This window comes from Struthio camelus, chromosome 20 (assembly GCF_040807025.1).
Source record: "Struthio camelus isolate bStrCam1 chromosome 20, bStrCam1.hap1, whole genome shotgun sequence".
Lineage (NCBI taxonomy): Eukaryota > Metazoa > Chordata > Aves > Struthioniformes > Struthionidae > Struthio > Struthio camelus.
Window position 1 is genome coordinate 7,634,324 of NC_090961.1, and position 25,305 is coordinate 7,659,628.

Below are 25,305 nucleotides of genomic sequence, written 5' to 3' on the forward strand. Positions count from 1 at the left end.
GGAAATCCTCTTGAGGAAGAGCATAAAAGTTTATTGTATGTAAGAACCAAACCCATGAGATATGTACACGTATTTACACGACAAAACGAACGCGCCTAATTATTTACAACAAGGAACGTCCCGCGCAGCTCTGTACATCACGAAGCGCTCGTGGAAACGTATTTACAAGCAGGATTCAAAGGCCTTGACCGAGACAGAAACTAAAAAGAGCCAAAACCCGAGGGCAGGGGGCTGCGGGCGGCGAGGGGCGCGCCGGGGGGGCCCCTCCAGGAACTGCAGCGCTCCGGCGGCAGTGGCGCGGCCCGCCGGCCCGTCGCCGCCCCGCGAGGCGAGTGGCGGAGCGGAGGCGGCCGCCGATGTCAAACGCCTTTCCGGAGTCGCCCTCCGCTTCGTCCCTCTGCTCCGTGTCTCAGCGCCCTCCTTGGACCCCCAACTCGTCCTCCTCGCGGGGTGCGCGCTCCCCGGGGCGGCGGCGGCGGGGCAGGGGGTGAGGAGGACGGAGCCACGGCCCGCGGTGCTCCCGGCGGCGCCCCGGTCTCGCTCGTGCCCCCGCGAGCGCCCGGGCAGGGAGGGGGTTACAGTTCGCTGAAGCGCACGGCGGGCTCCAGTTTATGGGAGAGCGCCGTGAGGACCTTGTCGAACTTCTCGTAGCGCTCGGCCTGGCCGCTCTCGGCCCCGCGGCTGCCCCAGAGGAGCCGCAGCTGGAACTCGGTGCTGAAGATCTCCAGGAGCTCAGCTTTGCCCTGGAAAGCTGCAGAGGGCACCAGTCAGGGCCCCACGCGGTGGGGATGGGCCGGGGACCTGCGCCCAAGCGGGAAGGGCTGGGAGGGAAGCGCTGGGGACCAGAGGCTCCGAAACGCGTGAGGTAAAACAGGGGTTTTGTCGGGGGTTTGAATGTGGCTCAACCCCGTGGGGTGGCTGAAGCCTGGAACCGGTTTCCCAGAGAGGTTGTGGCATCTCCAGCCCTGGAGATAGTCAAAACTCAGCGGGACATGGCCCTGGGCAACCTGCTCCCGCGGACCCTGCTCCAGCAGGGGTTGGAGCAGCCGATCTCCAGAGGTCCCTGCCCACCCCAACCGCTCCGTGATTCAGTTTGACCTCACTCAGAAGAAGACACTGAGGAGTCACTGCCTGAAACACAGGTCTAATATCCCTGCAGGACCTGCCTGCTAGACCGAAGCTGGCGGGGAGGGAAAGGGACCCCACTATGTCCCCGTCTTGGGCTAGCAGGGGGCTGCTGCCCTTGTCTCCATCCCCAAATTACCCTGATAAACCACACAGCCGGACCAGGGCTGCACCCACTCCGTCCCCACCATGTGGGCCAGTGCGTGGAGCGGGGCAGAAGCACCCGGGGCAGCATCAACTCCACACCCCCTGGTCTTCCTCAGCCGCCCGAGGCAGGCGGCGAAGGGGAAGGGGCTCCCAGCTGCCGGCCCGCCGCCGCGCTCGCTTACCCTGCAGCTTCACCTCGGCGTTGGTGTGGTAGAGGCCCCCGTGGTGAGCCACCATGCGCGCCGCCTCCAGGTGGGCCATGACCACCTCCACGCCGTTGTCCGTGTTCTCCCAGGGCTCGGGGCTCTCCGAGAGAGCGTCGTCCCGCTCCAGGAGAGTGAGGAGGGGCACGACGTGGGGAAAAGTGGTGTTGGTCAGCGGTGGCCCTTCTGCGGAGCGAGAGACGCCGTGAGCGCCGGACGCCGCCCCGTCGCTGCCTGTGTCCCAGCGAGGTGGGAGGGCCGGTCTGTGCCCCCCCCGGCACTTCCCTCCCCACCTGCCTCCGGCCCTGCCGTCGCGCTCCCGAGAGAGGCTTTTAGGCCCAGCTGCGGCCCAGAAGCGGATGGGGCTCGGGAGATCGCTCCGTGCCCGGGGCCGTCACCTCGTTCGACGCCCCCGCCGCAGCGCTCCCGCCCCAGCCCGGGGAGGGGGCGCTCGCTGCAGCCGGGACCGGGCTCGCCGGCGCAGCGGCGTGGGGGGCACCCGGCGCCCCGGGCGCTGCACAGACGCGGCTTCTCATCCCTCCCAGCCATCCCGCCGCCTCCGACCGACCGGCCGCGGGGTTGGCTCGGCCGCGTCGGGTTTGCGCCCAGCCGCTGGCGTGGTTCAGTTACGAAACGCTTCCTCGGGAAGGAAGGGCAGCCGAGGCGGCGCGGGCCCTGGCAGCTGGGCGCCCTGGGCTGGCAGCGCCGCCGCGGACGCAGGCAGCCCGCCCTGCTCCGGCAGCGGGCACGGGGGGCCCAGCGCACCGGGGCTGGCGTGCAGCCCAGAGGGAAGCGCTTGGCTCTGTCTGGAAGAGGGTTAGAGGGCCTAAACATGCCTCCTCTGCACCGGGGCCGGGCCCCGCCGGCGGGCGAGAGACGAGGGAGTCGCTCCCGTTACCTTTCCCTTCGTTCAGGCTTTTCAGGAACGGCTTGAGCTTCTTCTCGTACAGGATCGCCCCCTCCGTGTGCCGCTGCCGCAGCACCATCCAGGTCTGCTCCAGCCGCGCGATCTGCAAGCGGGCCGGTCGGGGAGCGCTCAGCGGGCGGCCCGGGGGTCTCCCCAGCCTCGCGCGCAGCAGTGCCCCCACCAGCCTCTTCCCACCGGCGCTGGCAGCCTCTTGGCCGGAGGCTGGCACGTCCCTGGCACGCGGGCTGCCTTCAGCGTTGCTCCCCCCCATCCCGCCGCCCCGATGGCCCGGCGCAGCAGCTTCCCGGCGTGGCCGCGGCCTCGAGGATGCGCTGCTGGGAGGCAGTGGGAGAGGGCAGCCCTTCCACCTTTGTGCAGGCAGGAAGCGAGTCTTCCCAGCTGGGCTCCTTTTAAAATTGAATTTTAATCTCCTTTCATCTTCCAAAGGGGGCCGGGAGATGCTGCTGCTGCCGCGGCCTTGAGACTGATTTGTGTTGTACCGGAGGGCAGATTCATTTCCTCCCAGGAACAGAGCCCAGCGCTAAAACAAAAAACCCAACCACCAAAAAACAATTGGATCCCGGCGGGACGGGGCTGTGCGCTCCGAGGAGGGGACAGCTCTTCCCCTTCTCTGCTCGCAGCCCGGCGGATGCGGCCCCACGCCTTTCCCTTGACATTTTCTCCCTTCCCCCCCCCCGGCGGGTGGGTGTTGGAGCCTGCAGGAGACCGGGACGGGGATGTATTTTGGGAGAAGGAGGATGAAAGGAGTGTCCCGGTACCTGCGTCATTTCCAGGGCGTTCATCACAGCAGCAAAGCTGAACATGTTCCCCATGGTGCTCTTCAGCTCGGCGGCCAGCTGGATGGTTTTGTGCAGCAGGGCTGCCCTCTCCTCCGTGCTGCCCGTGCAGCCCAGGATGTCCACGGCGATCATGATGGACATGGTGTGAAACCTGCCGCGGGGAGAGACCGGCAGTCAGCGCGGGGGCCCGGAGGAGCCGGGTCCGGCTCCGAGCTGCGGGGGTGCTCCTGCACCCCGGGGCGCGCAGCGGGCCCCGCGCGAGCCCTGGCAGGGCCGCGGGGCGCAGGGGCCGCGGGGCCGGCGTCCCTCGGGCCGTACCGTTCCAGCAGGTCGAGCCGGAGCTGGTGGCCGTGGGGCAGGGTGAGCAGCTCCATGCCGGAGCTCACCCCCATGAGCCGCTGCATCTCCGTGGTAACACCCAGTATCCTAGCGACCTGGCAAGAGAGAGGAGAGCAGATTAGGCCTCGGCTAATTAAGGAGAGGCCGGATGGGCCTCCTGACCCCCCCCCCTCGCCCCCAGCCCAGCCTCCGCCTGCCTGGGGCTGATACAGAGCCGGCAGAGCCCCGCTGGGATGCTCGATGCTGCGGGACGCTCCGGTCCCACGCCAACCCTGCCGCCGGCTCCCGGTTTCCGAGCCCCTGGCAGGGACGGAGCGGACGGAAAGCAGCGGTGCCCGTCCCTCTGCCCGGCCCCGGCCGTACCTGGCAGTCCACTTTGGTGATGTGTTTGGCGAGCGTCTTCGCGTCCACCTCTGCCAGCAGCTCTTTGACCTTCTTGAGCACGGCCATCTCCAGGGGCTTGTTCTCCAGCGGGATGAGCAGGGAGTGGAAGGCTGCGGGGTTGAAGGACGAGCTCATCTCCGTGGTGGGGGGCACAAAGCCCGGGAAGTCCAGCTCTGCCTTCAGCCGCTGCCCTGCCTCTGCTTCGCCAGAGCCGTTCTCCACAGTCCCTCTCTGTCCTTCCTCCACCTTTAGCCTCTCCACGTAGCTCTTTGCTGGGAGCTGCTTGGTGTCGTGAGTTGGCCGTTCTCGGCTGACGGGCGAGGTGGGGTGGAGCTGGCAGTAGTGCCCTGTGTCTGGGTCGCTGTAGCTGTTCACGGAGGGCGAGGGGGAGGCGCGGGCGTACCCGTGGCAGGGAGTGGAGTGGGTGCTGTGGGCCGGCTCTGGCAGAGGTTTGCTGTTGGTGCCTGGGCACAGCTGGGGCTCGCTGGATCTTCTTATGACTGGAGAGGCCGGGGTGATCCCGGCTGCTTGGCAGGTACGCGGCTTTAGCCGTGTAACTGTAGGGAGCGGGAGAGACCCTGTCAGCAGAGCTCAGAGACACGCGCGCGCGCACGGGGGACCCGTTCAGGACCCCAGGATGCAACAGCCCAGGGCTGCTGCGCGCCGGGAGAGCCCCCAACGGTCCTTGCGACCGGACTTTCAGCCGGTCCCAGGACAGGCCACGATCCTGGCTAGGAGGCAGCTGAGGACCGGCTGAAATCACTGCAGCGGTGCTGGGGCTGCAGCGTCACGCGCCGTTCAAGCCCCCCTCAGGACCGTTGTCTTTGCTGTGCAAAGCGCTGCACGGTGTCTCATCAGCGGGCAGTGAGGCAGCCGGCGAGCTGTCCGCAGCCGGTATTTAGGCCGGCGCTCCATGCCCAGGGACTTGCCTCCGCCAGGCAGCTCCTTCCGCCTCTCCAGGCCCCTGGCGCCGCACCAACGCCAAGTCCTACCCGACCTCCGTCCCGCCGCCCCCCAGGAGGACGCAGGGGCGCTTCCTACCCGTGCTGTAGGCGGGCGACGCTGGGTTCTCGGAGATGGGGGACATCGGGGAGTGGAGGTCTTGGATCTGGTCCACGCTGACGGCGCAGTTGCGAATGATGTCTCTGTGGTGCGGTAGGGACACGCTGGGGAGGGGAACGGGGTGAGACGGGACGGGTTAGCGACTGCAAACAGGGGCCGAGGGGGTCTCACGGCTCTCCCTCCTCCCCCTGCCGCAGCTACGGGACCCGGCAGCAGTTCTCCGAACCAAAGCGCTCCCGCAACGAGAAGGGAACTGGCGTTCGGCTCAAAACGGTCCTGACGCCTCGGCGGTGCTGGCAGCCTGGGCTGGGGGGGCTCTTTGCACTGGGGAACCAGTGACGAGTTCAGCTGGAGCAATGAGCAGCTGGGCGAGGAAGGGGTCTGTGCCTGTATAAATTAGAGCGAGCCCAGCTTGGGGGGGAGGTTGGAGCTGGAGAGCAGCAGCAGGAGGGGAGAGGTGCCCTAAGGCAAAGGTACTGCTGGGGGGTGGGCAGGGGCTCCCTGCCTTCTGGGGTGCTGTTGGGGGGTGGGCAGGGGCTCCCTGCCCTCTGGGGTGCTGTCGGGGGAGGAAATGCCTGGGGACAGTCCTTTTTCTGAGGTGGTGTCTGATGTTGGCTGTGCTGCTGTGTTCCCACCTGAGACCCGTGTGATGGACTAGTTTAGTGGTGTTGCTGCCACCCAAAGTTTGGGAGAGGTGGGACGTGCTCGGGACCTGGCTGGCTCCTGAGGGAGGTGGGGAGGCAGCTGGTAGCGTGGAGCTGCAGCGCGGGGCAGAGCGTGAGCTCTGCGGCTGTGGCCTGATGCAAATGCTGTGAGTCAACACTGGGGCTGTTGCAAAAGAGGCCACTGCTGCGGTGGGCCGAGCGAGAGGAGCATTGTGAGGAGGCCCGGCCGGTAATTACGCTGCCCTCCCTGGCGTGGGTGAGGCCTGGGCTACTGTGATGTGTTGGGTCTTGAGTGCTACCTCCCTGCGGTGGGAGGAGGCTGGGGGAGCAGCTGCAGCGAGAAGAGGCTTGGGGGGGAAAAATGAGTGATGAGGCAAAACTGATGGAACTGGGCTCTCCTGCCGGAAATAACATCCGCTTCTCTGGAAATCTGAGAGTTTTTCTTTTCCCTGCTGTAATGCTTGATTGTCTCCTGCTGGCATGTGTTTTACCCTGCCCTGGAACTGAGGAGGTTGGGGTGGGGGTGAAAAAGCAGCTTGAGCCAAGGTGAGGCTGAGGGCCTGCTCCCTTAGCTGGCCCTGGGACGGGGATGCCTGCTGGGGATGCAGGAACGGATCGGGGGGACCCTTCCTGGCCTCTCTGTGACGGTGTGCGTGCGGTTCTCTGCCTTCCCCTTCCTTTTGGGGGGGGGGGGTGGTGGGAATCTGGGCTGCCAGAAGAAAGCCATGCAAAGGAAATGGTTTTTCTCCAGCTCAGGAGAAGCCCAAACTGCTTCAAAGCTAATACGAGCAGAGCTGAGAGGTGCTTGGAGAGGGGCTTGCTCTAAAGAAAAGTTTGTGCTAGTGACAGGTGAGCTGGAAAAACGCAACTCTTAGGCGCAATGCGCTTGGACTGGCTGAACCACCTGGAGGGCGGTGGGCTGGCGACCACCCTGCGGGAGGCTCCAATGGGGTCTGCGGACCCCTGTCAGCAGCTCCTCCTGCCAGGCAGGCTTTCAGTTCCTCTTATAACTCTCGGTGAACGCTCTAGCTGAACAGAGGGCCCTAAAACTAAAAGGGCCCTGAAAAACAGCCCAGCAACTGCCTCCCTGGTGGTGGGACTGGCTCTCCTCTCACGCCTGCCTGGGAAAGCACTACTCCCTTGCTTCAACAAGCCCCAACAGGCTGGTAATTCTGGACTGGGTGATTGTAAAAGCTCTCTGGCTTCTGGCCTGGGATGCTAAAGTTGTCTGCTGTGGTAGCTCAGCATGGCTGGGTTGGGACAAGCCCCCTGGTCCAGCTGGGTACCAGTCCCTCCCCTCTTGCCTTTCCCAGTCTTTCTGTGCCTGAGCTGTGACACAGTTTCCATCCCTGAGCCTTAAGTCGCTGCATGGCACCAGTGGAGCTGGTGGCTTTGCCTCTTCCCCAGGGGCTGGCCCTCAGCCCAGCTGGGCTGAGACAGTGTCCTCACCTGGTTGGGCACCCCTCAGCCCTGGTGATCTTGTCTGCTGTCAGGCCGTCTGTCATGGTGATGCTTCTGCGCTTTATGTGCCCCCCTTTTTGGGTGGTGGGGCTGTGGGACCCCCCATGCTTCCCGTTGGCAAGTCCGTAGCTGGCTTCCAGGTAGCGCAGCGGGAAGGTGCGGTTGATGGGGCAGTAGATGATGGCCCCGCTCTGCTCGGAGATGGCTCTGCGGTTGCCCACGTAGAAGCGGACGAGGGCGGGCACGTTGTCAAAGCTCTCCTGCTCAAAGAGGTACTGGATGCGGGTATGGCCATCGCTGGACTTCACTGTCACCTTGTTGATCTTGAAGTGGAGGGGCTCGTTGAGCCAGCGGCACGTCAGCACGTAGTCGCCCAGGCTGGTGAGCGAGTCGCGGATGAGGAAGTCGCCGTTCCTCTGCACCAGGCTCTCCGACACCTGCCAGGGGCAAGGCGCAGTGGCTCAGGTGTGACTCTGCTCTTGGGACCCTGGGGGTGTGGGGCTGGGGTGTAGGGACTGCGGGGTGTGAGGAGGATATTCCACCAAGGAATATGTGGTTGCAGCTTGGAGCACTAGCTTGTCCCTCTACGAGGGGCCAGAGGCCTTCAGGCTTGGCATGTGTGCGGGCTGCTCTCCGTGCAGCATGTGTTGAGCAAGTGTACCAAACCACCGCTCACCCCGTGGCCCACCTCCCACCTGCCCTCTGGGAGGCCGGGCTGGTGCTGCGTGTCCCAGGCCCCTCGCGGAAGGGATGGTGGTTCGGCATGGCCTCGGGGCGCTCTCCTGGTGAGCAGCCTAAGCCAGGGGAGCCCAAAGCAACCCGTCCTCTCGCCCTCACCTCTCGGGGGATGCGGCCATGGTACCAAGCGTGGCTGCGCAGGTCCGTGCTGCTCAGCTTCAGCTCCTCTTCCAGCTCCTTGTGCAGCTTCTCCGGGGATGAGTCGAGGATGTACTTCTCCTTGGAGAACTGTAGGGGAGGAGAGTGTGTCAGCTGGGGTCCTCGCCCTCCCTGAGGGACATCACTGTCCCTGTGAGACCCCCTCCATCTCCCCTCTTCCCCTGCAGAAAGGAGGCTGGGGGCAGTGTCAGGGCTGAGACCAGCCTGGCCGGGGCAGCAGATGTGTCGGCGAGCGAAGCTGGGCAGCCGCTTCCCTGGAGGGCGCTTGGGAAGGAGCGATGTGCCAGCCCTCCCCCTTCCTCCCTCCCTGGTGCCAGCATATGTCCCCCGAGCCCCCCAGCTGGCACTCCCCCGCGGCGCGAGCGCCAGCAGCTCTGCCACCGCGGCTGTGGCAGGCTGCCATCACGGGCTGTTTCTGCCCACCGGGATGGAGCTGGCAACGAGCTGGGGTGAGCAGGGAGCAGCACGAGTCCTGAAAGCGTCGGGACTGCGGGGATCCTCTCTTGCACGGGGACCGGTGATGCCACCTGCCTGGAGGCAGGTGCAGACATGTCCCCTGGGGAACGGGGGACTCGGAGCTGCAGGGGCATCTCTGCCCTCGTGCCCGCTCGCTCACAGCAAGGGACGAGGGCAGGCAGTGACGTGACTGCCGAAGGCCGGGTCCCGCTACCAGCAGTGCTTTTGGAGGAGGTTCCCCCGTGGCACTAGGGGATCTGCCAGCATGTCCCCATCGAGCCTGACCACCGCGTCCCCTGGGGGCTTCTCCCTCTGCTTCAGCTCAGAGCTGAGTGTGGTCTGTGTTTTGCAGGTGAAACCACTTGCTCATGATCACATGCAGCCTGTGGCAAACTGTCCTTACCCCTTTCCTTGGCTGCCTGCCCCAAACCTGAGCCCCGGCAGGAGGAGCTCACCAGCCTGCCTGGCTACTTATCAAACCCCCACATCCCTCGGGCAGAACCACGGCAGGGAACGCTTTTCCAGGAGGAAATCTTCCTCCTCCTGGAAACATCTGCCACAGCCTCCCCTCTGAAGGGTTAACTCCGTCTGATGGTGGCATGAATAGTAATGACAAATGTAAAGGGAACCTTCTGCATCAAAATGAGCTTTTACCAGCACTGGTGCACCTGAGCCTACAGGATGCGATTGGCCCCCTCCCTTCCCCCAGAGAGAGAGAAGGGATGGCGTCATGTCTCGGATGGGCTCGGGCACGGAGAGGCGAGAGGATTCCCCGAAGGCAGCCGAGGATGCCAAGTCCCCGGCGCGCGTTGCTGGCGCGGCAGCCCGGATGCTTGGCTGGGGGTTCCCGCGCCTGGGCAGGCTGCGCGCGCCCCGAGCGATGCCATCGCCCAGCATGGACTACGGGGCTGGTGTTTCCTCCTGGGCACGCAGGTCAGCTGGGGCTGCTCCAAGCCGGGCGCCAGCCCTGGGCTCACCATTATGCCACCGCTCTGGGAGGGCCAGCCTTGAAACGAGCTCTGCCGAGGCTTGCTGATGCTCTGGCAGCGCTGTGTTTTGCGGTGGGGTCGGCACTCCTGGCATCCACCTGCATGCCGGTGGAGAGGACCATGGTACCACCACGGGCCAAGGGGGCTCCCAGGGTGCCCCGTTGTGCTGGAGCCCTGCAAGGCACGTGCCCACCCGTCGCTCGGTGGGGCGCACGGCTGCGCTCCCAGGGGTCAGAGTGGGCTGTGGCCTGGTCCCACCTCTGGTGGTGGCACCAGCACGAGGAGGGGCTGTGTGTTGGCCCAGCTCCTTGGCTCCCTGGTAAGGCAGGATCAAGTTAGCATCTCTAAGGACGAGTGCGGGCTTGAAACTGCTGCCTGATGACAGTGCTCTGGTGCTGCCGAGGGCACAGGCTGGTGCTTGCGGCCACCGCTGCCCTGGAGCATTGGGGCCATGAACCCTGGGCAAGCAGGGCCCGGGGACTGGCCTTGGAGCTGGCTCCCCCCGCTCCTCGAGCGCTGGGGAGCAGAGGAAGGCCAGGGGAGGCACAAGGGTCTCCACCCTCGGACCGCTGTGCGTGTCCCCTACCCCGTGCCCAGCCGCTCACCACGTCTGTCCCTCTTCCTGGGACTTCATCGAAGTCCCTCAGCAGGTTTCCTTCCCTGCTGTCTGCCTCCACGGGCAGCCGCTCACCCCGGAGGCCGCTGTCTTCTGGCTCTCCCCCCACCTAGGGAGGACACCGGGGACGCAGAGTCCCCCGCGGTCCAGCTCAGCGCGGCCAGCCCCAGGCTGCGAGCGGCAGCACTGAGCGCTCCTGGGCTGGCCCCCGGCAGCCCGGCTCCGCTTGGCCACTCGCGTCCCACCCTCTGAGGCGCGGGACCCCCCGAAAACGCTAAGGGCCGGCTTTGGGCTTGTTCCCCCAACTTTGGCTGGGGGTTACCTGCCGCCGAGGCAGAGGTAGCAACCGGCCGCCGGCTTGGACACGCTGTTAAAAACAACCGGTAGCTGGCAGCTGTAGGTGAGGTCCGGCTGCCTGCTGGGGGGGCCAAGCAGATGCTGTTGCTGCGGCAATGCCCCGCTGTGCCGCGGGGAAGGGTCCCTGGCCCCGAAGGCGCTGCCACGTTGCTGAGCGTGGGTGACGGCTGCTGTCGTGTTTGCGCCCGTGCCGCCCGCCTGCTGCGGCTCAGGAGTCGGCAAGGGCCGCCCCGGCTCAGCCCAGAGCCGGCTTGAGTCGCCGTTCGCCCTTGCTGCCCCCGGAGAGGGGATCAGCGCCTGCTCCCGCCGCGTTGTACAGCCAGGTTCTTCCCCAAATCCTCCCCGTGCGAACGCACGGGATAACAAACAAAACCCGCCGTCTCCAAGCCGGGTTTAGGCAGCAGCCGGCTGGTGTCGGTGCCAGCAGCCAGGCGCTACGCTAGCAGGAGGGAACCGGAGGCGCCGCGTCCCCCCGACGGGCGAGGGGGGACGGCCGCGAGCAGACGGTGCCGCGAGCTGCCCTCCCCGGCCCTAGGGAGGGCACCGTCCCTTCAGCCCCTCGGCCGGGGGACGAGAGCCCCGGCTGATCTGCGGGGCCACCAAAAAGCCGCTGCGTGGAAGCGCTGGGAGACGCCGGGCGCGATGCTGCTCCGGGGCTGGCGCTCGTGGCGCGTTTCCAGCGCTCTGCCAACGCGCGCTAGTTGCTGCAGAAGTCGCCTGGCTGCTCCGCGCGGGAGCTGAGCTTGCCGGGAGCCGCCGGTACGAGCAGCCCATGCGCCGCAGAGGGGACGTGCCGTTATTCCAGCCTCCGAGCCCTTCGGCAGCGATCGACTTTATTCCGCTCCGCTCGGGCGCGATGCTCGGAGGCGGCCGGCGTGCCAGCTGGCCGGGAGCCGACGCGCGGGCACCAGCGAGGCAAGGCGGTCCGGGCCAGCCGAGCGCTGGCGGGAGCACGTAACCGGATGTTTGAGCACCGAGCTGAAAAGGGCACCACTTGGCGCTCGTGGCTGTGCCAAGAGGACATCAAAAGACGCCTGGCCTGATGTGGGGTCCTGCATGATAGCCGGGCGGATGGGGGAGAAAAGCCTTGACTGCCATCAGCACCTAGACTGAGCGTGCGGTGCTGGGCTCTCGTGCAGCCTGCGCAGAGAGCCCCAAGGCCTCCCCTACCCGAGCGGGGAGAAACGGGGATGAGAGCAGTTCTCTGAACTAGCCGCACCAGACGAACCAGCTCGGGAGCTGCCAGAGACCATGCCAAGCGCTGCTTGAGGAATCCCAACCAGCAGCCAAGCCGCCTTGGCCGAGAAAGGCGAGCTCCTCCGTCACGTTCGGCACCCTGACGGGCTCTTTTGCAGCCCCGGGGCTGGGGAATCCTCCGGCGCTGCCGCGCAACGAGGGCAGCCCGAGGCGGGTCCCGGGGCGAGAGCTGGGGGGCCGGGGCGGCTGCGTGAGACGGCTGCTGTGGCTCTGCCTGGCACAAGGACAGCTTCAAAGGCCAGCACTGGGCTTATAAAAGTGCTGTTATGAAACTGCAGTGACTTGCAGTCTGCTTTCTTGCTCTCCCCTCCCAAATCTCGGAGTCGCAGCTGAAGTCGGCTGGGAGAGCAAGGTGTAGCTCACCCCACCCGCTGCTCCCTGCCCCAAGCGTGGCTGCTGTTGGTGTCTCCTCGCCGTGCCGGAAGGCACAAAATGCCTTTCTTGCCCCTTCTGAAGACGTTTTTTCCCCCGACTTGTTGCTGAGAGCAGATGCAGGGCCTAGAGAGCAGAATCAAACGGCTTCCTCCTCTTGGAGCAGGCACATTGGGAAAGCACCCGAATCGGGCAAAGGGTTTCAGTCTTCCCCCTCACTCTGCATTTTGGCAACAGGCTGCTTCATTCTGAAACCTCTTAACGGCAAAATCGCCTCGCTGAGACAGCCAGCGTCGTGGCAAACCCAACGACTGGTCTGGGTGCCTGCCCAGTGCAGGAGCGCTGTGCTCACCAAGCTGTCTGCTAGGTGCTGTCCAACCTGTCCATGCACCCAAGAACCGCTAGTCCATCCCTAGTGACCGGGACGAGGAGACCCCACTGCGAACCAGCTGCGGTGAAACCTCGAGGTGATATGGGCTTGCTCCTGGTCTGCGTGCCCTGGCGTCAACTGGTCAGTCCTACTTCTCTTGGTGCCTACACAAAAAGGTTTGTTCCTCTGTGTCTCACAATGACTCGGGACATCCGAATGGCCTCCAAGGTGGCACCAGCCCATCTGTCCCTGCCATGGGTCATCAAATGCACCTCCTGCATCTGCCACATCTCCGCTGCTCCCCGTTGAAGGCAGCCCCTGATTCGAGGGCTTTGTCCTGGCATTCAACCCCTATCCAAGGGCTGGTCCTGGCTACCCGACGGGTCTCCTCTTCCCCCGCCTGTGATGCTTTGTGGCAGCTCTGGAGCAGTTATGCCAGGCTGGCAGGGGCGGGGTGCAGCTGGGTGCTGTGAGGAGGGACGAGCACCCCTAGGGAGCAGGGCTGGCTGGTGGAGCGTGCAGTGCTGAGGCTGCTGGGGGGGCAGGTCTCTGGTGCAGCGATGGGGGGTGTGTGTGTACACACATTTCCATCCGTCTAGATATTAGTTATCTCACTCCAAGACGGCGGCAGCGGCGGCTGCTGCATCCCTTTTCGGAGCTGCTATTGGCCAGAGATGATGTCAGTGCTTCCCAGGCTGGGTGCACTGCCATTGGCGGCGGGCAGGGATGCGGCTGTCAGCTGGAAGCGCTCCAGTCATTCATGGGGACTTCAGTGTGTGTTCGCTGGGCGCACTTGGACGCAAATAGATGGCAAAAGATCTGGCGGAGCCAGGTGAGCGCGCAGGGCTTCACTTTGGACCCTTTCCGTGGTCGGGATGGAGCGCCCGCCGTCCCCTCTTGCACCCCTGGGTGAGAAGCGGGTGCCCACCTGTCTCTCCCTTGTTCTGGCAGCAGCTCGCTGTAAAGCCCCCTCTAACCCCCGCGCCGCTGAGCCCCAGCGCTGCTGCGTTAGGGCACGTTCCCCCTCTGTTACTCAGTGGCCTTTGGACAACCAGAAGCAGCTCTTCTGCTTTTCTCTCTCCCTTCCCCCCCACCCCCCACAACTAGTAATCAAAGTGCCCGGCTTTACCCTGAGATCAGCAGCAATCATGACAAGACTTGAAATGCTGCTTCTGGGCTCTGTCTTACCCAGCATAACTGCTAAAGCTCAGCACCTACAGCACTGAACAGGAGTACTGAATAAGACTGCCAGCTCACTTGGCTGTCTGCTCTGGGCTCTTCTCGCCCGCTTAACTTGCAGCATGCTGATAGCTCTTGCTTCAGACCAGAGCCTGCTTGGCTCTTGCAATCCTCAACAGCTCTGCTCAGCCTTCGCTCTAACTCGCTACGCGTGGGAATGAAGCAACCGCTTCCTAGTGTTTTGCTCTTCCTCAACCTGTGCAAATGCAGCAGTCCAAAAATAGGACACCTAGACTTGTGCCTAGACAGTACCAGTGCTGGAAGTGTCACAGGACAGCTGACAACAGGATCCTGGCTTTTTTCTAACCAAAGTCAAACCTGTGCGGCACAGCACGTATACTGAAGAGCCAAGGAGCTGTGCTTCCCAGAGCACCTTTGGAGATGCACTGTGGCTTTCGGAGGAAGCTAAACGTTTCGCTGCACGTGCTCTCCGGCAGGCGAAAGGGCTCCCTTCAGAGACACTTGTGCTTCCTACCACCCCGGCGAGACGTGCGGGTCCAGGCGGTGGCCCTTGCTGGCTCTGGAGGGGGCTCACCTCGTGCCTCCTCACTTTGCCTTTATAAATACCCCCTGGCCCCCTCCTCCTGCCTAGCTGGGCGGTCTGCGAGCGCCTGAATGCCAGCGGCGAGGCTGGAGCTGAAGGCAAAGCACCTGCGCGAGGCAGCGCTCCAGGCAGGGGCTTCACGCCGGGCTCCGCGGTGAGCGAAGGAGCGGTGCGGGGCCGGGGCCAGGGGCGACCCGCTCGCTCGCCGCTCCGGCCGCGGGAGAGGCTCCGCCAAGGTCAGCGCTGCCGCCGGGCCGGTACCGCGGCGCGACCCGGCTCCCCGGCAGCGGCGGGGGCTTGTCGTCCCCGTCCCCCCCCCCCACCTCTCCGCCGGGTGGGTCCCCCCCACCTCGGCCCCGCTCACCTGCACCTGCATGAAGGAGCCGCGGTAGAAGCAGCAGGCGGCCGCCGACAGGGCGCTCCAGAGGCTGCAGCGCTCCGTCATGCTGCGGCCTCGCCGGCCGGGGCTGCCCCGGCCCGGCCCGGGCTGCCCACCCGCCGCCGCCGCCGGGCTTCAATTTCAGCCGCTTCCCCGATTACCTCATCCCTTGTCGGGAGCGGGGGGCGGCGCCGGCGGCCGGCAGCGCCGCCCCGGCCCGGCCCATCCCCGCCCCGTCGGGCCTGGGCCGCCCCGCGCTGCTGCCGCCGCCGGTAGCCCCGGCCCGCACGCGGCAGCACCGGCACCGCCGGCCCCACACACACCCCCGGGGGGCACCGGCACCCCCCTGCCCCCCCGCCACACTCCCGGGGGCACCGGCACCCCCAGCCCCACAAACACACACCCCAAGGGGGGCACCGGCATCCCCGGCCCCACACACACCCCCGGGGGCACCGGCACCCCCAGCCCCACAAACACACACCCCAAGGGGGGCATCGGCACCCCCAGCCCCCCACACACCCCCGGGGGCACCGGCACCCCCAGCCCCACAAACACACACCCCAAGGGGGGCATCGGCACCCCCAGCCCCCCACACACCCCCGGGGGCACCGGCACCCCCAGCCCCACAAACACACACCCCAAGGGGGACACCGGCATCCCCGGCCCCACACACACCCCCGGGGGGCACCGGCACCCCCCTGCCCCCCCCCACACTCCTGGGGGCACCGGCACCCCCAGCCCCACAAACACACACCCCAAGGGGGGCACCGGCATCCCCGGCCCCCACACACACCCCTGGGGGGCACCGGTACCCCCCGGCCCCCCCCCCACACCCCCGGGGGGGAACCGGTACCCCCCGGCCCCACACACACCCCAGGGGGGAACTGGTACCCCCATCCCCACAAACACACACCCGGGGGGCACTGGCACCCCCAGCCCCACACCCCCCCCCGGGGGCATTGTCTTCCTTCGTTATCCCCATCCCCTCTCCCCGTCCCTGCTCTCCCTGGGGACGTCGCTGTCCTGCTCACCCCCGGCAGCGTTTTCGGGGCGGGAGACCCCAGCCCCCCGCCACGCGCGACAGGGGGGCCGCCTGTCTGCTGCCCACGTAGGCCGCGTCTAAGTTGCGTTTAATTAAGGCTCTGCTTCGGTGTAATTAAGGGCACGGTTTCGCGATAGGGGATGCACGCGGCGGCGCTGATGACTCAAAGCATCGCTGGAGCCTGGCAGGCTGCGACGGAGCGTGGGGAAACGCCGACGCGCTCGCCCGTCTCCCTAACCCGAAATCGCAGCCCGCATCGGCCTGGCCTTGCGTTTGGTGACTGTGAGACCCTCCCCGCGGGGCCGGCCGTCCCGGCCCGCCTGCAGCCGAGCGCAGGTCTGCGCGCGCAGACCCCCTCCGAGCACCTCTCCCTGCTGAGGACGCGGTTGTGCTGACGCTGCCCGGGCCGGCGCGGGCGTGAGACCCCCTCGTCCCCCGCTGGCAGGGGCTGCCCTCCCCGCCCGGCCCGCCGGGAAGGCGCTCGGCGGAGCAAACAGCTAGCAGCATCCCCGAGGGTCGCCCCTCTGCACGCCCCCTCCCTCCTCTTCCTCGCCTGAGAGCGACCCCGTCCGCTGGGCTGCCCTTGGGGAGGACGGCAGCTCTTTAGCCGCCGGGTAGCTTCGTGTCCTGAGCAGAGACCTCCCCACCCCGAGCGCCCGGGCCGAACGCTGCCAGGTGCTGAGCGCCCCTGGCCGCACGGGCACGCGGGCTCCCAGCCAAGCACAGCGCCTGCAATCAGCCCGCTCTGATCTGTTTGCTAGAGGCTGCGGCCACGACAGGAGCCCCGTGCCGGGCGTCCTGCTGAGCGGGTCGTAGCCCAGCACAGGGCCACCCCGCTGCTGGTGGGAAGGGAGCGCTGGAGGTCCCTTTTGCCACCCCGCTCGAAGCAAGGACTATCGCCCGCACTAGGTCAGGTCAGTTTTGGAAACCTCCAAGGATGGGATGCCCCAACCGCTGGGTGACCCGTGGGGTGCTGCCCTGCCCTCCTAGTAAGAAAGTTTCTTCCAATGCCTGGTGTGAACCTCGCAGGCTGCAGTTTCTGGCTGCTGCCCTTCGTTTTATCATCTGCCACTACCAAGCAGAGTTGCCTTTGCAGATCCCCTTCCAGGAGCTATAGGAGCGTGTCCACCAGCCCTTCCATGCAGCTCGCGTCTACCTGGACAGCAGGGACTTCTGGCTCACCAAGATGGCTTGATCCTGAAGTCTCTCTGCTCCACACCTGCACTGTTTTAGTCCTTTATGAACTCATGAGCTGTAAAACACACCTGTCTCTGGGCGCACACACTGGCAGAACAAGGGAAACCACACCAACAGGTCTAGCTCAACCCCCCTGCCTTCACAGGACCTGCCTGCATGAACGGGGGCTTCCCTGCACATCCCAAGGTGCCCCACACGAGGCCACCAGCCAGCAGAGTTCAGTCCGAGCCTCTTCTCCCACCCAGCCACCCCATTTCCAGCCACATGAGCTCCCAGTGATGGTCTGCCGTTCCCACCTCCCTGAAGGACACATCAGAGAGGAGGGACACCCCAGCCTGGGGGATCGCTCTACTATGAGGTCCCACTACCATGTCAAAAAGCCACCACATCTGACCTGTTGCCAGTGGATGCAGGTTGACAGACCTAGAATGTGGGTGCTCCCGGGTTCAGCAGAAACAGGGCTGGACCCGGGCTGGGGTTGACCATCCTTAGGAGAAGCAGATGGACCCAAGGTCCAGTCAAGGACCTCCTGAGCCTACTCGTCGATGCCAGCACCACAGGTCTCCACCCTTCAATGTCCTGTTACAGCCATCTTCAAGAGACCCACGTCCCAGAGATGAAGGATCAGGGCTGCATCATAACTTGGCCACCCAAGCAGGGCATGTCCGGCCAACGGCCAGATTGTTTGGCCAGTGGCTTTGTGTGAAGGAAACACGTGCCCGCCAGGGAACCGGACACAAGAGGCACCAGCCTTTTTCGAACAGACCCCCAAAAGGCCATCACAAGGCAGTGCCCTACCAACCAGGCAGGATTTAAGCGGTCCATCCCCGAAACGCTCCGCGTCCCCGTGACCGCCGCGCCGCGCCTGCCCGCACCAACGTGCCAGCAGCCTCCTGCGCGAGGCCTGCTCTCCTCCGGAGCCAGGCGCCTCGCTAATGAATTTCTGGCCAGACATGAAGAGTCCTCAGGAATGTTAATAGTTTGCTGGAGGATAAGCAAGAGATTTGGAGAGATTTACACCGACTTTCATGTGACGGCTACACAAGTGGCCCAAGCCCTTCCTCTGCTACGTGGGGGCGGCGGCAGGAGGCAGCCCCTGCGTCCGCTGCCGCCGCAAGTCACATTGCGAAACACGGGCAGCTCCCGCGGCAGCGGCGTCGGGCTGGATGGGACCACGTACGGCTTGTGTCTCCTCCGCCACCCCCCGGGGTTGCTGTTTCTAGCGGGATTTTTTTCCGTGGCCCGAGAGAGCTCGGCTCCGGGGGTACGGGCAGGCCTGGACCACACGCCGGCTCCGGCCCTGCGTCTCGCCCGGGCTTCGCTCCGGCTGCGAAGCGGCTCCGTGCCGACGGCGGCACGGTGGCACCGGGCGAGCGGAGCCCAGCTGGGACCCGGCCGGCCCCGGGGCGCCCGCCGCCACCCGCGGAGAGGGGCCGCGCCGTGGGGCAGCCTGCGACCGCACGCGGCCTCTTACCTTCACGTATTCGCTGCCGGGCTCCAGGCCGTCACGAGGGCTAGAAAAGGGGGGAAAAACAGAAATGAGTTAGTAACCGGCAGCAGCTCGTGAGGGCCGGGTTAAAGGAGGTAACGGCACAGCCGGGGGCGAGCAAGGCGGGCTTTGCTGCGTGTTTTGGGGAGAGGTTCCCGGAGCGCCGGCACCTTCCCTGGCCGCGGCGCGCCCGCTCTCGGCGCACAGCTTAGTCTCCCTAATGCGATCAGGGAAGAATGAGGCTTTTGCAGAAGATCTCTCCTCAAATCGGCTTGGGACCACGTGAGCCGAGCCGGGAGACCCAGCAGGCAGGCAGGGAGCGCGCGGGTCCCGGTCCCGGGGGGCCGCGCCGGAGCCGGGAGGACCTGGCCCCGTTCCCGGCAGCCCCGCGTTCCCACGGCCCTTCCGGGCACGGGGTGTTTTTGGGACACGTTGTCCAGGAAAATGTTTCCTCCGCGCCGTCCTGCTTCCCTGGGCGCCCCGACGGAGGCTGCGCGGAGGGTGTGGGTTGGGGCAGCGCCCAGGATCGGGTATCAGCTGTTTCGGGCTGTTTCTCTACAGCCTCGCGGGACCCTGCAGAAATCCAGCTTTCACTGAAGCTGGGGTGAACTGCGACACCCTGGTTGAGTCTGCAAGCAGAGTCGCCCTCCCCAGCATACAGGCAATAGAAACTCCTGTTCTCCTCAGTGGCATGTTCACTCTTAGCCCTACTGACAACTAACCCAACAGCTTTGGGGCCCAACTGATCTGGCAGCTTCTTTGCCACTACTTTACGGGGGCCACAGAAGGCTGCTGCTCTCTCCTGACCCGGCAGCAATGCTGCTGCTGCTTTTTAACCCCTCGTGGCTCCAGGTATGTCTCAGCACGGATGAGTCCAAAGGGAAAAACGGAGTTCAAGGGGAGCGAGGCAGTAACATTGGGAGCGGGGATTTGCAAACAAGCTGACGTTTTCCCCCGAGGTCTCAACTTTAAGAACGAAATACAAAAATCCAGACTTCTTTAACCAGGTCCCCTACCCCAGCACGGGGCCGCCACGACGGCCCTTCGCTGGCAGGACGCCAGCGCAAGAGCAGGCAGCCGCGGCTAAGAAATAACCGAATCCAACCGGCGTCACCGCTCCGGGATGTCCCGTCCCTGCCAGGAGCGCCTCGCTCCACCTAGTGCTTACAGCCACCAGCGCAGCCGCGGCCGCGCCAGCACCGGACGCCCGCGTCCTACTGGGAGACACTGGGAGCCCCGCGGGCGAAGCCAGCCTGCGCGGCCCGTGCGCAGGAGCGCGGTGCGGGCCGCTCCTCTCGCGCCGTCCGGCCTCCGGCCCCGGGGAGATGCTCGGGCTGGGACCGGGCCGTGACGGGGAAGCTCTCGGCTTGGTGGGGCCAGCGCGGGGCACCAAGGCTCGCCGGGGCGGCGGGATGAACGGCTCCTCCGCGGGCTCCCTCGGGGTTGCGGCTGCCGTCAGAAACCGCCCCCCCCTGCCCCCAAGGCGAACAGGACGGATGGAGGCGACGGCTGCTAGACGTGACCCTGCCGGGCATCCCCTGGGGCATCGCGGCGGGTACCCGCTGCCCGCCCCGCGCCGGCGGGTGCTGCTGGGCCCCCCGGCACCTGCAGCGTCCGCCCGGCACCCGGCAAATCCCGCTCTCCCACCCCGAGGCCACCCTGCAGTGATGGTTTCCCTCGCCGTCCCGCTCAGATTGGGAAAAGCGGGGCTGGAAAACGGCTCATTCGGGCTGGAAAAGAGAGAGGAGGGTTTTGGAGGGGGGACCCAAGGGCGCCCGGCCCCGGTGCTGCCTCTCCAGCCTTTAACACGGGAAAGCCGCGAGAAAAAAATGGCCGGAGGACGCGGGGCCCCGGGCAGGAAATCGGGAGCATGAGAGCAGCCGGGCTCGGAGAGGCATCGCGGGGACTTGCAAATGTTCCTGTCTGCTAAGCAGCGGGCCGGCTCGGGGGGACGGCGCCGGGGCGTTGGCGCAGTCCAGAGCGCTGGGCTCCGGCTCGGAGGGCCCCCGCCGCGGCCCCCTGCCCGCCCCCCACCGCAAGCGGCATTTCCCGCCCGCAGCCCCGGCCCGGTGGGAAGGCGAGTCGCGTCCGCCCTGTGCCCCGCCAGCGCTGCGCCCCGGGCCCGCTGCGGCACGGCCCAAGGGGACGGCGGCTCCCTGCCCCGCGTGCTCTCGTGCCTCAGTTTCCCCACCCCAGGCAACGCGAAGGGGCGCCTGGCCCTTGACTTTTTGCGGGGGCAGGTCCCCGCTCCAGCGGTGCCCAGAGCCAAGGAGCGAGTGCCGGGCCGTCACGGGGGTCCGTCCCGGCCGCCCGGGCGCTGCGCTCGTCCCCGCTCCTCGCGGCCCTGGCGCCGGGTCCCGGCTGCCTGCGGTTTCGGTGGCTGCAGCCACGAGCGACTCCTCGCCGCGGGCCGGGGGCCGCCGCGGCCGAGCGCGGGCTCCGGCAGCATCGCGGCCTCCCCGCCGCTTTGCAGGGTTTTGTGCGTGCCCCGAGCAAAGCCCCTTGGCCACCCTCTCCCTTCCGGCAGCCCCTCTGCCCCGTGGCCGTCCCCGCTCCGGCGCAGTCCCGCCGGCACCTCCGCTGCGCCCGGGGGCGGCGCGTCCCTGTCACCGGCCCCGGGCCGGCTGCCTTACCTGCCGCGGCCCAGCGGGCAAAACCTCCTGCCCACCTCTGTCATCTGCTCCAGCCGGGGAGAGACTCCGGCGGGCGGGCGCGCTCCTCCGCAGCTCTGAGCGCTGGGCGTCGGGGCGCGCGAGGCGGCGGCCGCGGACCCTCCTCCTTCCCGTCCCGGCCCTCCTCCGGCCCTCCCTTTGGCGCCCGGCGAGGAATGCCGGCTCCCACCGCCCGGAGAAATTCCTCTCCGTCCCCCTGCTCCTGGCACGGCGCGGAGCCTCCCTAACGCGAACCGCCTGAGCAAACAGAGCCGGCGGCGCGGGGCGCTGCGCCGGGCGGCTGCAGGGAGCGCGGGAACCGGGGCCGAGCGGCGCGGGAACGGGGCGCCCGGGCCGCCGCGGCGGGAAAGCGGCTCGCGGGAGAGACGGGTCGGGCACGCAGGGTCCTCGTTGGGGGCAGAAAGGCAGGTCGGCCCCCGGTGCGCTTCCACGCGTGCTGCTGCGCTGGGGAACGGGTTTGACCCCCTCCCCACACACCTCCAAGCCCAGATGCCCAGGTGATGGGCAGGGTGTTAAAACTGAACCTGAGGGCGAAACCCTCCCGTCTCGGAGACACGCTGAGCCCCAGCGCCCTCCATCCTGCTCCTCTTTCCACACTCGTGCTTTGCCCCGGCGCGGTGGCAGGTCCCGGCTCCGTGGGGGGAGTTCCCCCTTCTCGCAAAGCCCGGGGGCCAAAGGCTGCCACGGAGAGCCCGGGCGGCGAGGAGGGCGCCCGCGCCTGCGGGGATGCCTCCTCCTCGGCCTGAGCTGCAGAGCGGGTTTTAGGGCCGGGCAGAGAAGTGGGAACGGGCGGGTGGTTTCTGGGGATCGCTCCCGTGCCGCTCGCCGGGGAAGAAGGACGGCAGGAAGGAAAAAGAGCAGAACGAGATGGAGGGAGAACGGAGGGGGCAAATCGGAGCTCTCCGCGCTGGTACGTGCCGCGAGCAGACGCGCGGCGAAACCGGAGCTGGAAGGGAGCCGCCAGCGAGACAACGGGAAGCCCAGACCAAGCGAGGCGGCGAGATGTTTCCCCCCCGGCCGGAAACAGGCGGGAGCAGAAATCCCACAGGAAACTTTGTTCTCATGGAGCCTCCGACCCCGGGGCCGGCACGTCTGCCAGGTGCATCCCGCGGGCAGCGCGCGCGACAGGGGGCCGGGGGCCGTCCGCGCTCCCCCCGCGGCGGCTCCAACCCTGCCGATCCCCCCGCGCCTGCCCGGCGCCGGCCCCGCGCTGAGAGCCGGCAGCTGAGCGAGCCTTACCTGCGCGGGGCGCTCTCGCCGGGATGCTCTCGCCCCTTTTCCAGCAGGCGCCCGCCGGCGGTCTCCGCTCCAGGGGCCGCGCCGGGGGTCGGGGCCGGGCTGGGGGTCGGCGCCGCCGGCCCGAGCTGGGAGACGCTCCCCAAAAGCTCCGGCGTGCAGCCGGCCGTGGCTGCCCCCGGCATGCCCGAGGGCGCAGCCTCTTCCTCCTCCTGCTGCTCCGCTTTCCCGGCTGCTGGGCACGGCTCCGTGCCGGGGGCGCTGGGCGTCTCGGGGCGCTCGGGGATGGGGATTGGGGCCGTGGCGGGGATTTTGCTGCCCGCGGTGCCTTTCCCGCGGCAGCTCTGGGAGCTCTTGGCCTTGGCCGGGCTCTTCGCCGCCTTGCCCACGCTCAGCCTGGGCATGGTGCCCATGTGGCTGTACATGTCCGACGACCTGGCGTAGGGGCTGGGGCTCTTGGGCATCGCGTGCAGATCATCCCGGGTGCTGTCGAAGGGCTCCTCCAGGAAGCCGTGGGCGGCGGGGAGCCCCGGGCCCAGGCTCTCGGGGGAGCTGGGGGCCACGGAGACGCGCCGCAGCGTCAAGGTTCGGGGGATGCTGCTCAGGCTCCCGAAGCCCTTGAACTTGAAGAACTCTGGCACGGAGAGAGGAGAGGTGGGAAGGGGGTTAGTGCCGGCACGGGGCGGCGGGGGGTCCCGGACAGAGCCGGCCCTCCCTGGCTGCGCCGCTCCCCGGCACCCGCAGCCCCCTCCCCGAGCCCGGCCCCCAGGCTGTGCCCGCCGGCGTCCCCCGGCCACGGCGCAGCCTCCCCCCCCGGCGCGTGGGGGCGATGCTGCCCGCGGGCGCGGGTCCATCCCCTGGCGGCGGGCCGCGGCTGGGGCCGGCTCGGGGCCCCGCGGCGCAGCGGATACCCGCGCCGCTTCCTCGGCCGAGCGCGGGCGTGCACACGCGCCTCTCGCCGCCTCTCTTGCGGCTGCCGGCAGCCACCTGCAAGAGCCGAGCGCGGAGCCGGAGATGTATTTATAACCGCGGCGGGCTGCCTTTGCATTTCATACCTCGGCGCCGCGGGCCGGCGCGCTGCAACGCCGCGGGCGGCCCCGGCCTGCGGGCTGGGGGCCCTCCGCGCGCCGGCGCCTGGGGGAGCCAGGGCAGCAGGAGGCCCCGTGGGCGCACGGGGCTGCATTCCCCGCTGCAGCTTTGCTGGGCCGGGGCGGGGTTTACACCCGGAGCCCTGGTTTTTCGGGTGCCTCTGGGGGTTTTGCAATGTTTAGCTGGCAGAGCTCTGCAAAGCCTCTTCCCCTCCAGGAAAGCCGAATTTGTCAAGACAGGAAGCCATAAGCGGCAGCAGAGCTGCGCGGGGAGCCCAGGTGCACGGGGGACCCGCGGGGCCGTGGGAGCCGCGCCGCGGCCTCCGTCGCCCTGCGCGTGCCCCTGCCCCAGCGCCGGGGGGGGAAAGGGGGCACGAGAGGCCGTGCCAACCCGAGCACGTGGAGCCGGCAGGAAGGCAGAGAGCCGCGGCGAGGGGAAGGCGGCGCGGGGGGCCGGCGGCCTGACGGCCCCGCTGGAGCCGCCTCCGAGGGCTTCGGGGACAACCCGCGGTCTGTGAGGAAGAGCAGAGTTCGTTCCCGGAGGGCACCGAGCCGCTTCCTGCGAGAGCGTTTCGGCCCCGTGCGCGGTGCCAGGTGGGATCCTTGCTAAATCCGCGAGAATTCGCCCCCGGCCGCCGAAACCTGGCTCGTCTGCTCTCCCCCTCCGGCCGGCGCACCCGCACCCCTGCTCCCGGCGGGAAATATTCCCAGGGAGACGCGATCTGCAGAGGGAAAACCCCCGGCGGCATGGGGGACCGGCGCCCGGCTCGCCCCCACCGCGTCCCGGTGCGGGGCTGGCCGGTGGCGGGCTGGTCCCCGTCCCAGCACCCCGTTGCTGGGCGAGCAGCCCTTGGGGTCGCCCTCCACCGTGGCGAGGGCGAAATCCCCCAAATCTTCTCACCCCCACCCCGAGCCCGAACGAAAGCAGAGCCCGCGGGAGCCACGTCCTCGCCCGCGTCCCCTGCCCCTGCCGGGCCGCCCAGGCGAGCAACCCCGCCGCTCCTCCCCACCGCCGCTTACTGAATTTCTTGAAGCCCCCTCGTTTCTGGCTCTCGGCCATGGCGGCGGCGGTGGCGGCGGGGACCGGCAGGGATAAGTTTATAAACTTCAAGCCCTTCCTTGCCCCGCTCCTCCCTTCCTGCCCCCTCCGCCTCGCGCTCGCTCCGCGCTTCCTCCCGCCCGCCCGCCCGCCCGCCGTCGCCCGCTCCCGGCCCCCACGCGGCCGCCCAAAAAAGCCCCCGGGCGAGGACGCCGGCCCCGCGGGGGCAGAGCGCAGCCCCTGCCCTCGCCCGGTCCCCCCCGGCTGGTGGCCGGCGTCAGCGGCGTCGCCGCCAGCGGCAGTCCCCGTTCCCGTCCCCCCCCACCCCGGCCTGGGGGACCTTCGGGTGCCCCCGCCGGGGACGCGCAGCCTTTTTCCGCGCAGGGCAGGGCGGCCCCCGGCCTGGCAGGGAGCCTTGTCCCGGCTTTCCGCCTCTCTCCAGGAGGCGGCACGCGGATCCTGCCGCGCGGCACGCCGGGAGCCATCTCTGCGTCTCCGCTGCCGTCCGGCCCGGATGCTTCCTGTTGCGCCTCTCCGCCTTCGGCAGCCGTTTTAAATAACCCTGGGATAACGTGTTCGGCCCCCGACCCAGGGCATCGCCCCGGGCAGAGGGATCGTGAGCCCCGCCGCGTGCTGAGGCCGGGGGGAAGGACGGCCCTTCGGCGAGGGATAAGGACGCTGGCAACGGCTGGGTGTCTTCGGCGCGTCAGGCAACGGCTGGGTGTCTTCGGCGCGTCAGGCCAGGCTGACGCAAAACCACCCGCTGGAAAACACCCGCAGGGAGGACGAGGGCGATCCGCTGCCGCCGCCGCCCCCGGGGCCAGGGTGCCCCGCACGCGCCCGCGACTTTGTCAGCAGCATGGCCCCCGTCTTCGGGGAGACGTGATGGGAGGGGAAGCGGCCGAGCGCTGTGAGGGAGAAGCCCCGCAGTGGGCTGGGCTGGGCAGGGCTGGGCTGCTTGGGTGTGACTCTC

At 67.5% G+C, this 25,305-nt stretch overlaps 1 protein-coding gene across 3 annotated transcripts; it reads right to left on the bottom strand.

The window, feature by feature from the left end:
* Window positions 1-15: 15 nt before the first annotated feature.
* On the bottom strand, window positions 16-24,507 carry SH2D3C (SH2 domain containing 3C). Of its 3 annotated transcripts, XM_068914341.1 has the most exons (12): window positions 24,314-24,507; window positions 22,209-22,839; window positions 18,283-18,322; window positions 7,931-8,059; window positions 7,082-7,530; window positions 4,947-5,071; window positions 3,885-4,462; window positions 3,501-3,616; window positions 3,162-3,333; window positions 2,374-2,485; window positions 1,455-1,661; window positions 16-751 (listed from the first exon to the last, which is right to left on the bottom strand). In XM_068914341.1, exons 1-12 carry the CDS (start codon window positions 24,351-24,353, stop codon window positions 576-578), a joined length of 2,775 nt encoding a protein of 924 aa, XP_068770442.1. In that variant the 5' UTR covers window positions 24,354-24,507; the 3' UTR covers window positions 16-575. The 3 variants fall into 3 exon arrangements, with proteins under 3 accessions (XP_068770442.1, XP_068770443.1, XP_068770444.1); XM_068914342.1 differs by lacking the exons at window positions 22,209-22,839; window positions 24,314-24,507 and adding an exon at window positions 20,931-21,078; XM_068914343.1 differs by lacking the exons at window positions 18,283-18,322; window positions 22,209-22,839; window positions 24,314-24,507 and adding an exon at window positions 14,555-14,695.
* Window positions 24,508-25,305: the final 798 nt, after the last annotated feature.

What these genes read in the sequence shown, in the direction of transcription:
- SH2D3C (XM_068914341.1), bottom strand. Translation starts at nt 24,353, where the DNA reads ATGGCCGAGAGCCAGAAACGAGGGGGCTTCAAGAAATTCA. An exon ending in CCGGCAGCGAATACGTGAAG is followed by an intron (nt 8,060 to 18,282) that starts GTAAGAGGCCGC and finishes CCTCCCCTACAG; the next exon opens with TTCTCCAAGGAGAAGTACAT. An exon ending in GTCGCCCGCCTACAGCACGG is followed by an intron (nt 4,463 to 4,946) that starts GTAGGAAGCGCC and finishes CGCTCCCTACAG; the next exon opens with TTACACGGCTAAAGCCGCGT.